This window comes from Drosophila tropicalis, unplaced genomic scaffold (genome assembly GCF_018151085.1).
Source record: "Drosophila tropicalis isolate 14030-0801.00 unplaced genomic scaffold, ASM1815108v1 contig_593, whole genome shotgun sequence".
In the NCBI taxonomy this organism is placed as follows: domain Eukaryota; kingdom Metazoa; phylum Arthropoda; class Insecta; order Diptera; family Drosophilidae; genus Drosophila; species Drosophila tropicalis.
In genome coordinates this window covers 20,885,964-20,903,805 of record NW_027173070.1, presented here as the reverse complement: position 1 = coordinate 20,903,805, position 17,842 = coordinate 20,885,964, and the positions used below count along the sequence as shown (strand labels likewise).

Sequence of the window (17,842 nt, the reverse complement as noted above, 5' to 3'; positions counted from 1 at the left end):
GGAAAAAACACACGCGGAATATACTTCACTTCAGATACTTCTTCATCCGATGAGAAAGCTGGCTGCAGGCTAAAAGCGACCAGATATACTCTCTATGGTTGCATAAAGATCAAAGGCCAAGGAGACGATTCAGAATCTGTTGACTAGTGTTGGGTTGCTCATGAGTGAGTGAACAAAAAAGAGTTGTTCACTAAACTGAGCAACTGAACATGTTCCTCTCGAATTGTTCTTTATTACTCACTTGCTCTTTTTTGCTCACTTGTTCTTTATTGCTCACTTGTTATTTTTAGCTCACTTGTTCTTTCTTGCTCACTTGTTCTTTATTGCTCACTTGTTCTTTCTTGCTCACTTGTTCTTTTTTGCTCACTTGCTCCTTTTGCTCACATGCTCTTTTGCTTAACTGTTTTTCAACACTCACTTTTGTTGGCTTTGCTCATTTTTACGTACTGTTAGCTCATTTTGCGTTCTTCCGTTTTTTATTGTCTTCGTGTTAGCGCCAATTTTTGTCTCGCACGCTCCAGGGTATAAGCTTCCCACAAGAAAAACGTTAACCACCTCTTTGATACCCAAAGTTCGTGATGAACACTTGGGACAAATTTTGGACAATTTGCGAATGGCCACTGCAGTATGTCTAACAACAGACGGCTGGACATCACTCAGCAATGAGAGCTATATAGCAGTAACTGTGCACTACATAAATCAGGATACAACAGTGCTACAATCACACACCATTGCTTGCGAGGCCTTTGAAGAGTCACACACTTCAGTAAACCTTTTTGCTTTTCTCAAAAAAAATTGTTGGCAAGTGGGAGTTACAAAATAAAGTAATGGCTATAGCTTCGGACAATGCCCACAACATTTTTGGTGCTATAAAATTGGGCAATTGGAAACAGGTGAGGTGTTTTGCGCACTCTCTAAACATAATTGTTCAAAAGGCTTTGGAGAAAATCAGCAGTGTGCTCACGAAAGTAAAAGCTATCGCAGAGTACTTTAACCGTAGCTCATCAGGGCTAAAAAAGTTAAAGGACATGCAAGCTATGTTTAACTTGCCACAACTAAAACTCACGCAGGATGTGCCCACAAGGTGGAATTCCACCTTCAAAATGTTTCAAAGACTGTCGATGTTGCAGGCAGTTGTGGCAGCCCTCTCCACACGGACGGACCTTATTTTGTCCCCAGAAGACTGGAGTTTGATAGAAGGTGTACTTCCAATTTTACAGCCCTTCTATCAACTAACGGAAGAGATCTGCGCGGAAAAAAATGTGGCGCTATCAAAGATAATTGTCTTAGTTGGGTTGCTGCAAAAAAAAAATGGTGACAATAAATGCGTCTGTTGCAAGCCATACTTTGCAGGAGGTTGTCGAGACGCTCATTTTTGAAATGGATGGCAGATTCAGAGAGGTGGAAACAAATGTTTTGTACGCAGAAAGCACCATTCTGGATCCAAGATTTAAAGGACGAGTATTTAAATCAACAGAAGCCTTTCAAAACGCGGTTTCTGACATAAAAAAAAAAAACTGACAAAAATGCGCACCGTTGTCGCACTGAATGAAGGTGTCCCAGCTAAAGAATTGGGTTCTACTGACAAAGACGACATCTGGAACGAGTACGACAATAAGTTCCAACAAGTAAGCCATGCTGCTGGTATTCGAGAAATGGATAAATATTTAGCTGAAGAGTATATATCTCGGAAGGCTGATCCATTGGAATGGTGGAATCAGCGAAAAATGCAATACCCGCATATATATACATATATGCTAAGTCGCCTATGCATAGTTGCAACATCTGTGCCATGCGAGCGCATATTTTCCAGTGCTGGTGAAACAGTAACCAAAAGACGGTCCCTGTTGAAGCCGACCAATGTGGAAAATCTTATGATTTTACATAATAACATGTAAATTTTATGTATGTTCCTAAATAATAGTATTTTTATTTAACGAGAAGACTAATATTCCCAATGAAGGGAATTTCTTTAACTTTAACTTTTTGTTTTTTATTTTCTAATTTAGTTTTAAGTACAAGTTTTATAGAACATAAATACTCCCAATGAAGGGAATGAAATCTATGAAAAAGGTTTTGGTTTGTTTTGTTAAATTAGTTTTAAGTACAAGAGTTATAAAAATCATTAAAAAAAAGATTTAAAATGGAACATAACATATTTCATTGTCTGTTGTGTGAAGAATTTTGTAGCTTTGAGCTGTTCATGAACAGTGAGCAACTGAGCAATGTGAGTGAGCAATGTGAATGAGCAACTGAGCAAAGTGAGCGAGTCGACTCACTTCGAAAAAAAGAACAAGTGAACATGTTCACCTAATTGAGCAACGTTTACCCAACACTACTGTTGACCATTCTCGAAAGGATTGCGATGCCGTTACGAAATGCTTCCGGTGCAATAAATAGGAACATATGGCGAAAAATTGTCCTGGCTCAGTTTCAGACATCAATGTTGTTCGCGCCGCAACACGGATGAAAATGATAACTGTCAACGGAGTCGACGAGGAGGTGTATTCCAAGTTGCTATTTCAATTGAATGAACAACGCACAAGGTTAGAGGAATTGATGGCCGAATTGGCTAAAAAAAATGGACCGACTGGAATCCAGCCGTCAATTGTAGAATGAAACAGATTTGACCAGTGGTTAGTCTGAAGGAGGTTAATGAGAAGCTAAGCTAAATTCGATCCACATCTCAGGTTCAAATGCCTTGGAAGCGGACCTCGATCAGCGTGACGAGCAATTAAGCCAACTACAATAGACTCTTCAGTCAAAGACCGATGAAATTAAGAGCGTATAGAAACAGTTGAAAGAAAAGGTCAAGAAAAGGTAAATATTATTTGGCCTGAGGGAAAAACAAAATAAAATCAAGCGATTGAAAGAAAATAATGCCGAAATCATGACTCAGCTAGATCAGACCAATGCTACAAAGGAACGCGTTGAGCAGGAGCTAAAGGAATCGGAGCATCGAGTAGCGCAGCGAGATGAACAGATCGTGAACTCAACTGTATGTAATATGCATGTAGGTATGTAGACAAGTTATCGTCGATCGTTATCTTTCACATGGGTTTATAACTTTGCTTAGGCATTAAGCTTTTACTTCGGTCCAAAAGCTTGTTGCGATAAGAGCATTGATAACGACTAAGAGAATTGACGACGATCTCTAAGAGCGTAAACTTGAATACTTTTGTGAGCAGCTGTTAAATTGAACAGCTGATCGAATCGACAATTAAATAACAATTATTGTGAGAGTAATGTAGAGAGAGAGAGAGAGAGAGAGAGAGAGTAGAGAGAGAGAGAGTCTGAAATGATCACCAAACAAGAAATAGGAGAACGAAAGAGAGGGAACAATGCCAATGTCCATTCGCTAATGCGTGCGACTGTTTATTTGTATCTGTGTATAGACCAGTTTGTATCTGTGTGAGAGCGTGCATGTATCTGTGTGTGAATACCGATCAATGCGACTCATAAATATAAGAAGCCGCTTTAAACATTTTGCAGCCAGTACGCGTTTTGGTTTCCCAGTGGTATTTCTATAGTCAATGTTTCTTGCTGTATTTAAGCCCCGTGTGTGAGTGTGTGTGTGCCTTCGATTAAGTCCAGACTTGGTGGACATTTGTAATCAAGGTTAAAGGAGGTGCAAAGTTATATAAAAGTCTATTCAAAATTATACAAAAACTATTTGAACTAATTTACCCTGCGTGCTCCGACTAAATTATTTCCCTCAACAAAATGAGTGTCGAAAGGTAAATAAATACATACAAATTCTCTCAGCTGTTTTGTTAGAAAACAAAAAACAAAACAGAAACAAGCAAAAAACACTACGAATATATACATACATACATAGATTTTGCGAATATTTTTGCGTATTTTAATATGTTTAGTCTGAACAGCTAAAAATACATTTTGTTTCACACATTAATTTGGCAAAACTTCAAACCCTCAAAGAAGCCACCACAGATAGGTGGTAGTTTGTTCTGTTGCTAAGGGTCCAAACACCTCCAAGTACCTCTTCGTTGACCAGCAGGTAGGCTAGGCCTCTTTTTCCCATCGATAAGATTTCGAAATACATTTCTTTTGGCCAATCGGGCGAGGAAAATTTTCGGTTTAAAGTACACACATGGTCAGCAGCAATCAAAACACGTATAAACTCAATAATTAGTGACTAATATTAACTGAGATTTCCGACTTCTGCCAGACATTGACAATAAAATGGTTGTTCTGTTTGGGTTATATATTCTTTTCTTCGGTGATTTTTGTGAGTTTGATTAGATATCTACATATGTACATATGTATGTGTGTGCGTTACCTAAACACTTAGCTAGTTCTCTGCAAAAGAAGTGTGAAAACACTTGAGCATTGAAATCACATGGAGACAACCTTTTACCAATAGTCATCATCCGAAATTATGCAATATTCTTAATTAAAACTGAATTATTGAGTGTGAAAATGGCAAATTGTCAGTGTCCAGATAAGCCGCAACTTATCTGTATTTACAATCTCATTTGGCATTCGTTAAATATTTAAATAATAAATTTATTAGCTATTACTAGAACTCACCAGCTTCCCAATTTGTTGCTCAGAATTTCATCACAATCAGCAATTGCACTAAAAGATGATGTCTGAAAGTTCTTCTTTGAATTCCTTCCTCATCCCCTCAACTCACACACCTCAAAAGTTTCTTAGAACCAAGAGGATAAGCCTCTTAACCAAATAAGTACTTGAATTAAGTGTCATGACCGATGTCTCTTAACCTTAACATGTGACACCAAATTATCAACTCAAAATGTCAATTTTTGTCTTTTTGTAAATCTTTTGGAAATTGTACAAGTTGACAGTTGAAATAGAGGAACTATCCCTTTCAAATTTAATCGGCTAAAGTCTTTATCAGACTTTATTACACCCATAAAACTGAGTGTTGACATCAAAAGAAGAAAAAAATTACCTTATTTCGAATATTATTCATGTTTTTTTTTTTTTGCAAATCATTGTTGACAATCAATCAAACAGTGAGTGAGCAAGAAAGCTTAATAATTTTTATAAATTATTACAGTAAAGATAAATTTCTTAGAATTGTGTACTTTTTCACAAGATTTGCCGGATTATTTTATCAATTTGTTATTTTGTGATATTCAAACAGGGAGAGATCTGATCAAATAAGAATTACTCTATTGAGGTATTACCACACAAAGATTAACAATAAGAATTATTTAAAAGAAGCCAAAATTCAATAAATCAAAAGATTAAAAAAAGTCAATGAATTTCATTATTGTCTTTCTAATCTAAAAATATTAACAAGTTTAAAGGGAAATTCCCTGTATTTCCCAGTTATACTCTTTTGGCAGGATTTTAAGGGCCAACCAGCAAATTAAAAGTGAAAAAGTGAATTGAAAAGGTTTAAGCAATCATCAATAACAAAATTTGAAACTGTAGAATAATTCTAGACTCTAAATTCTAAATACTTTTCAACATATAATAAGATAACTTACAAAACAACAACAATTAACAAGATGTAGCTAAACAGTTAGTAAATGGGTTGATATTAAGAGCTATATATATTGAATGGCTATAAATTAAGTAAATTTGATATCCTTTGCTAAGGGGGATGAAATTGAGCTTCAGCTGATTATAATTAATAATTAAAGAATTTAAACTTAGTAACCAATTTTTGTATACCTTTTTGTTTTTCTCCTCTTTAATATTGTTTTCAATATTTACTATGACTTTCACCTATTATTGATTTTTGGCTCTAGATAATTATGTGAAATGTTTCATTTAGCTTGTTAAATAATTTAATTAGTGCGATAAGTTCCAATGGTGCTTCATTATTTTCTGGTTTCAATTACCAGACTATGTACACAGAGTCTACAAATTCCCACGGCCTTATCTTATCTCTTAAAGGAATTAAATGCAATTCAATTAGACACAGAATTTTCCAGCCGTGGCCACCTTCTCCACACTTCACTCACACCCCGTTGAAGTGTATCACTCTTGCTTTCTACGGCTCGTTTCTGTCTGTGATGAAATCAATAGTTTGTGAAAATGTTATACAATAGATATACATGAATTTGTATACGCTGCAATTATATTTGATGGCCTTTTTGATTGGCTCAATTACGCTCGCTGGCATTATTCATCTATTTTGGTTAACAGAACAGAGTTCTTGGGACCCTTCCAATTGAGGAACTAATGAATGCTGTCAACTTGTTCTGTTTGGTCACTTCTTTCAATTCACACATTGAACCAACTGGAAAGCAATCCCAACAGCAACCGATGAGCCAGCAATCACGCCGATTGCCAATTGATAGCGTGTGACAAACTCGTGTCGGCTAATCCATATTTAGCATCTTATATTTAGGTATAAACAGAACGTTTAAATTAACTGTTGGTGATGTTTTTTTTTTGGGGGGGTCTTAACTTGCACTTGGCCTGCTCTTTCGTCGTTGTTTTGGCACATTGAACTGTTTGTTAGTGGTCAGATTCAATCGGAGGTTCCTTAATCGTAACGATAAAGAACAAGCCCAGACACAGCCCATTCAAGTGATAATAGGAATGTCCGAAGAAATCGGTAACTGATGCAGACGTCTTTATAGTATATATCAATATCAGTTTGACAATATTGTTTTGTTTTGTTTTTTTTGTGTTTTTTTGGACTCTTTGTATATGCATATCACGATGAGTCGAGTGTTTTCGCTTTTTTTCGCACTTTGTTTTGGTCTTACCAATGCTAAAGGTGAAACAATTGTAATATCAATTGTCAAGGCTTGGCTCAAAATTTAATAGATCAATGACAAGCAAATGCTTCATATTTGGATCTAAGGAAGTGTGCAATTTTTAGGCCTAACACAGAAAACAACGAACAAACAAAACAACAAAGAATAAAATATGCAAAAAGCAAAGCGAAAGAGGAAGGAATCACTGCCAACTGAAGGTCTACAAAAATTTGAATTTCGATCAAAAATATCTATTAAAAATAGTCAAAGATTTAGGCACACTACAAGGTAATCGCTTCAAAAATGATGTAGGTAGAAGAAGTCTTATTTTTCTTTAAGAAAATTTACTCTTCAAAGTTAGTTCGCCTGATCTAGATATAAGTACAGTTGGTATTACTAATTTATCCTAAAACCACAAAGGCCACTTCCTTAATACAAATGTTAAGGGAAGTTGTTACAAAAATCCTTTAAATAAAATCAATATTCAAATAATTGAGAGGTCATCAAACCGGCTTCACCTTGGCACTCAAATGTTATTCCCTTTGTGAATGTAAAGCTACAAAAAAATTAATAAAATCACAAACAGTAAGCTGTACATTTTTTTTGTTCTTGTTTGTTGTCATTTGAAGTAATTACAAACGAAAAAAAAAAATGCAAACAAATAAAAAAAAAACACCAGCTAATTAAATGAGACACAAAAAATGTGTATAAAAACAAACGGCAAGAAAAATGTTTCTTATTACTCTTGTTTTATTTATTTGTATTACCAATTTTGTTTTAGTTTCAATATTCTTGTTTTATCGGCCAAAACAAACTAATACTAAAACATATTTCATGCAATGACGTATACGCAGCGTGTGCCCAGCTCTTTTACTCCTTGTATTTCGCTCTCTCCCGCTCTCTCTCTCTCTCACCCCTGGTGTTTTTATTTATTTGGCTTTCTCTTTTTAATTATCTTGGCTTTTGTTACTGAACCATGTCGACATTGTCTAGATTCACAGCAACGACTTTCAGATACCCTAGATAGACAAGGGGAGAAACAAATGCTGAACTAGAGTTTCTTTTGATAAACAAGACATTGTTCTAGGCTAATCAGAAACACATATACCCAATGACTCTGCTGTGAAAGGTAAAAATCACCTACTATAGGGTATTGGGTACTTGAATGACTCAACAATTGCAAACAATTAGGATTAAAGTGCAACAAAAAGTACAACTTGATCGCTTTGAATGCCATGTAAAAATTATACTACATTAATTGGCCCACGGGCCCTCAATTACAGTTAAAGTGAAAAAGCGTTGTCGACGCTGTTTTCAAGTGGCCGCGTAATTGCCAATAAATAGAATGGATTCATTCCAATCATTCAACCATTGACCACAACTAAACAAAAGCAATGTAGGCATTACACTGTTAACAATATTATAATTTCATTTTGTTTACACTTCTAGGGATGATGAATACAGTAAATTTGTGCCAAATAAATTATCATATCATGTGGTACCCGGTGCAGAGTTTCAATGTAAATTAGCCACTCATGCCGCCCATACACGCAAACTATCAACAATCGATGAACAGGATTGTGATGGGGCCAACAGACGGGGCATTATGAATCAGGTAAGAGAAAAGGGACACCAATAGGTTCAGACTTACAATGTTGTTGGCCTTGAATTGCATTTAAATAGTTGACAATAGACACAAAGATATATGTACATATATGTATGTATCTGTGTACTTAACTTAAAGTTGGATCATTCCTAGAATTTCTCAACTCGATCTTAAAATTTTATATATAGTCACATGCAGCAAACTTTTATCTGCTGTAGTCCGCATAATCTGTAGTTTCCGGTCTATTAACAACAACTGCGCGTATCTTAGCAGAAGATTGTGGTATAGTTTCTTTACATTTGGCCAACTAAAATTTGACAAATCTATCAACTAATAGTCTGCCAGTTAGTTAGTTAGTGGTTTCAACCTTGTTTTAGCGAAAAACAAATTAACGTAACATACTGTGAGACAAATGAATGTATGTATTTATTTTTTATTTAGTTGTATGATTTTTGAAGGACAAAATGATAAGATACGCAATTGAACTTTCTTCTTGCCGTGATTAGAAGGGAAACAGAAAGCAACAACAGCAACTAACTTGGAGGCCCCCACATGTAGCGTACATGTGATGTGATGGCAAACTAAGTAATTATTGAATGAAATGGCAGTTGAATGTCCATGCACAGCCTGGCTGGCCACTGACGTCACAAATAGCAACAAGAAAGACCACAACAAACATTGTTGTGTTTGTAGAACTTGTCAGTAAGCGAGTAAGTGTGTGTGTGTGTGTCAGTGGCAGGCACGCAGGGCAAAATCATTTATCACCCATTTACCTCAAATCAAATAGTGTTGCATCAACAAATCGAGATCGAGATCGACATCGACGGAAAACAAGTTCACTAAAATGGCGCAACTTCAATTGATGGCAATTAGTTGACCCAAGATTCAGTTTCAATTACAAAATGCAATTCAATTCCGACAGTTGCATGGGCATCTATCTAGATACATAAGTACATATGTATATAGTTTGATTCTTGTTGCCATGTGCATGATAGTAACAAAAACGATCTTCTCAAATGTGTCTTTTATTTAGATTCTGGCCACTTGCGCTGTTCTTCTACTCTCTGCTGCCTGTGGCATGCCCATTGGCTATTCGGCAGTGTTATTGCCACAGCTGATGGATACGAATACCACAGAGGTACCTATCGATGTTAATATTGGTTCATGGATAGGTAAGAGGTTCACGAACTTAAAGAAGAGGTGCAAATGATATGATAAATTCATTTTGTTTGGTCTTTTCTCATTTCGATCCAGTCTGACCTTGTATCATTCCACTCTTTCAACAATTTAATTCCATTCCCATTCATTTTTTTAATATGCCATATTTACTTTCATTCCTAGTTCCAAGTTTCATTTCATTACTTTATTGTTCCATTCAATCTTTATTCTACTTCCATTTCAGTATGAAATTTACCATTAAGTATGTGAAATTTTCATTCATTCTTCAAAATCCAGTCCTTTAACTGACTTTATGCCTTGTCCTTAATTCATTCGCTGTTATATTGCATCAATTTGTTTCTCAATCACAAACAAATTGAATTGAATCTTGGCTTGTCCTTCATTTCAATATTATTTCCAATCCACTCTTCCTTTAATACCATTTCAATCATTCTTTTCAATTTCTATTCTTAGGAGTTTTAAATAGTTTTGATTTTAACCATGACTAATTTTTCATTTAACCATTTTACAGCCAGTGTCCATAGTTTGGCCACACCATTTGGCTCTTTGATGTCTGGTCCTTTGGCTGACTATTTGGGAAGGCGGAAAACCTTGATGGTTTCGATTATACCATTATGTTTCGGCTGGAGTATCATGGCAATGGTTAAATCGGTGAAAGTTCTGATATTTGCACGTTTCCTGTGCGGTTTTGCCACGGGCATTTTGGGTGGACCCGGACAGGTAAGCAACTCAAATGCAGTTCAATGTGGGTCATTCAACTAGCAGTTTACGTGACATAAATCAGAGACGCCTTCCTCGCTGCGTGGGTGTGCGTGAGTGCGTGCTCCACTGACCTATTAACCACTATTCACCACTTAATTCATACTGCCTTGAACCCGGCACGTAAACATGGGTGATAGTTCAGTCAGTCAGTAAGTCAGTCCGCTCTGCCTTTTTGCTTTTTCGGGCCTGTCAATTGAGCACTTAATCGCGTCTATTGTCCCGGCGTTTTGGCATCTTTTGACATATCCATTGTGTGTGTTATGATAATGCGACGTCAGTTTTCCATTCGTCAAGTGAGCAATTTGCTCTGTTGTAGCCGTAGTCGTAGCCGGTTTGTTCATCTTATGGATATGTCCATGACTTATCAGGCGGCCAAAATGATAACGATGATAACGTAGTTGCCGACGTCGTCGTCGTCATCATCATCATCATCAGCAGCAGCTAAATGGGCAGCATATGTGCATTAGTGGCGACGTACGACGTCGACGACGGCAACAACGTAGTTTTTCCTTCCGGATTCTTGACCTTAGTCTATAATAAGTTTGTTGTTCTCGGTAGGGGGTGTGGTGGGCGGTATTTGATGATGGGGATGGGTTGCGCTTAGACGCTGAGACTAGTGAGTGTAGCGCGTGTCACTTCGTTTTCATTAATGACAAGATTTACGAGTTTAAGATTGCAGATATGTATTAAGATTGTTGATAAGTCCGGGATTGTTTTGTATTAGTTTTGACCCTGCTTGGCATTTAATTTGATCAAATTGTTTGTTTATATTCGGAAAAAGAAAGTGTTCTAGATCATATCCCATTAGGTGGAATGTTTGTTCTAGAAATGAGTTTAACTGAACGATTTATCTTGTTTCTTCCAGGTCTATATAGCTGAGACAGCGGAACCGAATCTACGTAGTCTCCTCATTGGGGCTCCCTATGTGGCCTATTCATGTGGCATTCTTCTGGTCTATACACTGGGCTCAGTATTCTATTGGCGCACTGTGGCATGGTGTGCCAACATTTTGCCTCTGTGTGCCATGGTTGCCATTTTCTGCATACCAGAGACCCCCAATTGGCTGCTGCGCAATGGCCAGGAGCAACGTGCTCTGCTTGCTCTGAGATTCCTGCGCGGCAGCGAGATAACAGCTCAAAAGGAACTCAATGATATGAAGCATCGCCTGTCCAAGGAGCGAGCCACAACCAAGACTAATGAAAACATCTTCACGCTTTGCTGCCAGAGGGTGGCGATTAAACCCTTGTTCATAGTGATTGTCTTTTCGCTGCTGCAAATGTTCTCGGGCACCTTCATTGTGATCTTCTATGCCGTCGATATTATATCGGAATTCGGTGGAGATTTCGATACGAAACAGGCGGCCATTTGGACAGCAGCCGTTCGTGTGATATGCTGCATGATCTTCTGTGGTGTCCTGATCTTTGTGCGGCGACGTCGCATCATGATTATCGCTGGCGTTGGTTCTGGTGTCTTCTGTCTAGTCCTGAGTTGCTTCATGTACTCGCGAATGGGCGAACCCAAGATGTCCTACGATATTCTGGTGGCTGGAATTTGTCTGCTGGGCTATATAGTCTTCAATACAGCTTTAATGGTCATGCCTGGCATCATGATTGGTGAACTGTTCCCTGCAAGAATTCGTGGACGCACGGCTGGTGGTGTCTTTGCCTCCATGAATGTTGCCCTCTTCATTTTCGCCAAAGGTTTTCCTGCACTTCAAGCTGCATTGAAAATGCGGGGCGTCTTTCTGGTCTTTGCCTTGTCCAGTTTCCTGCTCACCATCTTCATGTGTCTATTCCAACCAGAGACAAAGGGCCGAAGTTTGGATCACATTGAGGACTACTTCAATGGCAATAACTGGCTTTGGTTCCGAAGGGATCGTGGCTATAAGACGGTCAAATTGCTGCCCCTGCAGCCACTCAAAGAAAACTCAACGGGCGTTGTGGAAGGCGCTTAATATCATCAAGGGGACAAAATGAAATACATTTTAGTACAGGGTTCTTAAGATTCCAATTTACCAGTTTAGTCTTGGGTTAGTCGTAGCATTTAGTTCATAATATAGCCCGCAGTGCCTCGTAGTTTTAGTATCCAGTGTTTTCCCTCTAAAAACCAGCGAAATGTTTAAGTTAATCCCTTGAAATTGTGATTTTTATGCATTATATAAAATTAGACGATAAATCAAATACATTTTACAATAAGTTAATAAAAGTATATATGTACGATCAGATCTGTAAACAAATGTCTGTGGAGTTCGGAGTATATTTGCAATTTATTTGAACTTAAGAGAACTTTATTTACAATTATTTCTTACCATTAGACGCCTTATATCTAGGAACAACTATTTGTCATCCTCGGTTTTTGGTTTCTTGGCCGCTGGAGCTGCTGCGGTCCCGTCAGAGGGTAATTTCTCGGAGAATATGGCCTTGGGTTGTGTTTGCTTATAGGCGGGGGCTATCCAATAAGGATTCTCAGCGGCATCTTTGGCAAACTTGAGAATGGCCTCTCTGGGATCCTGATCGTCGTCCACACGCTTGCTAAGACCCAAGTTGCGGATGACATATGAGGAGAGAGTGCCACCAGAACTGGCCACACGTCCACCCTGGCCGCTGGTGATGGGCAAATCTGGTCTCTTTGATTTGACGGGATCCATGCGAGCTTTTTCCATCTTCTTCCGTGACGAGCGGGATTTCTCTTGACGAAACAGAGGCAGAGCATGTGGCGTGAGAATCTGTGATACGCCGACCATTTCGATTTGTTGCCGCTTGCGATGGGTCTTGACCACACAGAGTTTGGCTCCTCGAATGCTACGCTGGTCATCGTAGTAGCACTTAATTGTTCCATTGCCACAGCTCACGAAAAGCTGGTTAAGTTTTGGATGCCACAGCGTTTTGATGACATGTGAGCTGGCCACGGGAATGCGTTGAACCTCCTCGTAGGTTTTTGTACTGTAGAAATAAAGCTTGGCCTCTTTTTGGTCCTTGGGTAGCGATTCACCAGTGACCAGGAGACGATCATCGGGACTGAAACAACAATCCGTGGTGTCATAGCGCGAGAAGAGATTTGTCCATGTGTGAAGCGGTTGCTTGAATTGTCGCAAATCCCACAATTTCATAGTCTCATCATTGCTTCTGGTGGCCAATTGTTGACCCATGTAGGAGAATACAATTGAACTGATGTCTGCGCCCTTTTGATGAGCCCCTCTCACGCAGTGGGTTGTATTCACAAACATTTTGCGTGTATCCCAAGTCTGAATGGAACCATCCACACAACCGGCGGCTATAAGTGTGGCATCCCGATTGAAACAGCAAGCCGAGGCATTAGTTCTCAATCCTCCCTGGGCCCGTGTTTTGATGACTTGCAGTTGCTCCTTGCTTTTGATACCTTGCCAAATTCTTAATGTGCCATCGAGTGCTGCGGTGAGGAATTGCTCCCTATTAAAGGGATGCCAGCATCCAGATGTCAATTGAGCCACATGACCCTTAGTCTTGGACATATCTGATATATACTGATCGCCCTTGCAACACTCCAATTTTTCGAATCCATCACGATCCAGAATTTTTGCCTGAGCATTGCCAGAAATGACCAAAATCATGTCCCCCGTCACTGAATACTGAAGCGATCGAATGGGATGATTCTCACAAGGCTGAAGCTGACGAAAGCTTCGCATGGACGAGTCCATACCAGCGAAATCCCAAAAACACATGTCGTAGTCAATGGAACCAGACACCACACGAGCACCGGATGGATCGCCGGCTAGGGCGAGCACGGCGCGTGAACCGTGCTGCATCTGCACCTCGTGAGTGTAGGGTATGCGGCGGGCTAGGCTTTGCTCATCATCAGAATCATCGCCATCGTCTTCCGAATCTTCATCAGAGTCCTGTTCTTTAGACTTCTCCGAGGCATCTTCAGATGATTTTGTATTATTTTCAGCTGCATTCGTATCCAGTGAAGGTGGCTGTGGACCTATCACGTCGTCATTGTCTTCCTCCTCGTCCTTCTCCTCTGTTTTCTTATGAAGACTAGGCCGTGTGACTCGTGCCTTGGCTATCTGTTCATTGATGTCAAAAACTTTGGCAGCCTTTCGCCCAAAACCACTGATGCCCATCACTTCTTTTAGGTGTTGACTCTCCAGATCTTCGGCTACATCTTCGATTTGTTGTATCATTTGTATCTTATCCATTTTCTTAAAGCCGCCGCCGGTAGCTGAATCTCCTGCACCTTCCTTGCTCTCCTCCTTATCGGTGGTAGCAGCAGCAGGAGCTGGCTTATTCACACTTAATTGAATCTTGCCAAATGAGATTTTCCCACGCTGCATGATCTCCAGTAATATATTTACAATCAAATATTTATAAATAAACAAATATAATAAGAAAATGGAACTAAACAACTGATTCGTCTCAAACGGCTGAGCAGGAGCTAGTTCTGCTCAGTGATGCCAAGCAGAGATAGAGATGCTCAAAAAGTTAGCGGGAATTCCAATTCACAGTTAGATTACCTCAACTCAGCGAAGTGAGAACAGAAGTTGCTGATGACGCAAATCGTAAAACGTAGTGATTATTACATTTTACTTAAATACAATTTATTTTTGAGCTGCATGAACTAACTTCTTATTATAAGTCAATTTTTTATTTTCAATCATGGTTTTTCCAAGAACATTCACAAATCACAGTTTTAAAACTTGCTACTTGTTGCGGTGAGAAATTGCTCCCTATTAAAGGGATGCCAGCATCCAGATGTCAATTGAGCCACATGACCCTTAGTCTTGGACATATCTGATATATACTGATCGCCCTTGCAACACTCCAATTTTTCGAATCCATCACGATCCAACTTGCCATCACTAGAATTCAGTTATCGAACCAATTGAACTGGTTCAACTGATTCACAGCGTCGTTTAACCTAAAATTGGGCGCGCAGTGTTATTTTGTTGTTGTTGGTTGTCGGCGTTTATTTTTTTTGCACGATTAAAGAATTTCGTTTGCTGTTGCAATTTATTAATTGTTAAATATACGCATTAGTTGGTTAAATTGAAGGCAACATGACGGATGTCTTGGAGTACAACGACATCGATTCGGAACTGCGCGGTGTCTTGGTAAGTGGCAAATTCTGCAGACAATAGAAAACTCATATTTTTGCACATGTTGTCTGACGGACTCTTTTTCCCGTTCCACTAGTCTGCCGGCCGTCTGAAGCTCACCCAGCAGAACATCACATTTAAGAACACCAAAACTGGCAAGGTGGAGCAAATAGCTGCCGATGACATTGATCTGATCAATTCGCAGAAGTTTGTGGGCACCTGGGGCCTGCGGGTTTTCACCAAGAGCGGAGTTCTTCATCGCTTCACCGGCTTTCGCGATAGCGAACACGAGAAATTGGGCAAGTTCATTAAGGATGCCTACTCACAGGATATGGTGGAGAAGGAGATGTGCGTCAAGGGTTGGAATTGGGGCACCGCTCGCTTCATGGGCTCTGTATTGAGCTTCGACAAGGACACCAAAACGATTTTCGAAGTGCCCCTGGCACATGTCTCGCAGTGCGTGACGGGCAAGAATGAGGTTACCCTGGAATTTCATCAGAATGATGATGCCCCAGTGGGTTTGCTTGAGATGCGTTTTCATATACCAGCCGTGGAGTCGGCAGATGAGGATCCAGTTGATAAATTCCATCAAAATGTGATGAATAAGGCTTCGGTGATTTCAGCCTCAGGCGAATCCATTGCCATCTTTCGGGAGATACAAATACTCACGCCACGTGGTCGCTACGACATTAAAATCTTCTCCACCTTCTTCCAGTTGCATGGCAAGACATTTGATTACAAGATTCCCATGGATTCGGTGCTGCGCCTGTTCATGCTGCCCCACAAGGATAGCCGGCAAATGTTCTTTGTGCTGTCACTGGATCCGCCCATTAAACAGGGTCAAACACGTTATCATTATTTGGTTTTGTTGTTTGCTCCCGATGAGGAGACCACCATAGAGTTGCCCTTCTCAGAGGCAGAGCTAAAGGACAAATACGAGGGCAAATTGGAAAAGGAGTTATCGGGACCAGTCTACGAAGTAATGGGTAAAGTGATGAAGGTGTTGATTGGCAGAAAGATTACTGGACCGGGTAACTTTATTGGTCACTCGGGAACAGCAGCTGTGGGCTGTTCGTTCAAGGCGGCAGCCGGTTATCTGTATCCACTGGAACGTGGATTTATATATATACATAAACCACCTCTTCACATTCGTTTCGAAGAGATAAGCTCGGTGAACTTTGCCCGAAGTGGTGGCTCTACCCGTTCTTTTGATTTCGAGATCACCCTCAAGAATGGTACTGTCCACATCTTCTCATCTATTGAAAAGGAGGAATATGCGAAACTCTTTGATTTCATAACCAAGAAGAAGCTGCACGTCAGCAACATGGGCAAGGATAAGAGCGGCTATAAGGATGTGGACTTTGGTGATTCCGATAATGAGAACGAGCCAGATGCCTATTTGGCGCGTTTGAAGGCCGAGGCCAGGGAGAAGGAGGAAGACGATGATGACGCCGAAGATTCGGATGAGGAGTCCACTGACGAGGACTTCAAACCCAATGAAAACGAATCAGATGTGGCCGATGAGTATGACAGCAATGTCCAGAGCGATTCGGATGACGATAGTGACGCCAGTGGCGGTGGCGGAGGAGGCGACAGCAGCGATGGCAAAAAGAAGCACAAAGAGAAGAAGAAGGAGAAGAAAGAAAAGAAACACAAGGAGAAGGAGAGAACGGTAAGTGACGAAACGAATTTAATTTCCTCACCGATTTCAATCTACGACATGTATATAATTCTTTAGAAAAAACCCACCAAGAAGAAGGACGACAACAAGCCGAAGCGAGCCACCACAGCATTCATGCTCTGGCTAAATGAAACCAGGGAGCAAATAAAGCGCGACTCCCCGGGTATTAAGGTCACCGAAATTGCCAAAAAGGGCGGTGAAATGTGGAAGGAGCTGAAGGATAAATCGAAATGGGAGAATCTTGCCGCCAAGGACAAGCAACGTTATCAGGATGAGATGAAAAACTACAAGCCGGAGGCCAGTGGTTCTGGTGATGGCGACAAATCATCCAAGAAACGCAAATCTGATGTTTCACCCTCAAAGAAATCAAATACCTCAGGCAGTGGCTTCAAGAGCAAGGAATACATATCCGATGATGATTCCACATCCTCAGACGAGGCCAAAAAATCTGGCAACAAGGAACCACCTAAAAAGAAAAATAAATCAGGAGGAGATGGTGCTGATAAGAAGAAGTCTAAGAAGAAAGAGAGCGAAAGCGAAGCAGAGGCAACCGATGATGAGAGTGAAGAGGACACCGAAGATGATGATGAGGATGAGGATGATGATGATGGCAGCGATTAATTCCACAACAACAAAATATCCAATAGTTATAGCTATAGTTCTTTTTAAGATCACTGTTAGATACAGACCCCAAAATCATCCACATAAATAATCTTGTTTAAAAATAATTCTAAAAATCCCTATATATATACATATATAAAACGCTCATAAACATGAATAATTGTCGCTCGTTAAATGGTTTTAAGAGTAATTACAAATAATTGTGCATCGATGCC

General features: G+C 39.7%; 3 protein-coding genes across 3 annotated transcripts; 2 read left to right on the top strand and 1 right to left on the bottom strand.

The window, feature by feature from the left end:
• The first annotated feature begins 3,504 nt into the window (after window positions 1-3,504).
• pippin lies at window positions 3,505-12,487 on the top strand. Its single transcript, XM_068290070.1, has 5 exons — window positions 3,505-3,737; window positions 8,154-8,319; window positions 9,344-9,482; window positions 10,001-10,209; window positions 11,117-12,487. Exons 1-5 carry the CDS (start codon window positions 3,724-3,726, stop codon window positions 12,203-12,205), a joined length of 1,617 nt encoding a protein of 538 aa, XP_068146171.1. The 5' UTR covers window positions 3,505-3,723; the 3' UTR covers window positions 12,206-12,487.
• Window positions 12,488-12,498: 11 nt separating this feature from the next.
• LOC137576772 (gastrulation defective protein 1 homolog) lies at window positions 12,499-14,665 on the bottom strand. The gene has a single exon (XM_068290069.1). The coding sequence runs from the start codon at window positions 14,561-14,563 to the stop codon at window positions 12,587-12,589; it is 1,977 nt and encodes a 658-aa protein (XP_068146170.1). The 5' UTR covers window positions 14,564-14,665; the 3' UTR covers window positions 12,499-12,586.
• Window positions 14,666-15,176: 511 nt separating this feature from the next.
• On the top strand, window positions 15,177-17,802 carry Ssrp (structure specific recognition protein). Its single transcript, XM_068290151.1, has 3 exons — window positions 15,177-15,340; window positions 15,423-16,997; window positions 17,064-17,802. The coding sequence occupies exons 1-3, from the start codon at window positions 15,287-15,289 to the stop codon at window positions 17,625-17,627; spliced, it is 2,193 nt and encodes a 730-aa protein (XP_068146252.1). The 5' UTR covers window positions 15,177-15,286; the 3' UTR covers window positions 17,628-17,802.
• Window positions 17,803-17,842: the final 40 nt, after the last annotated feature.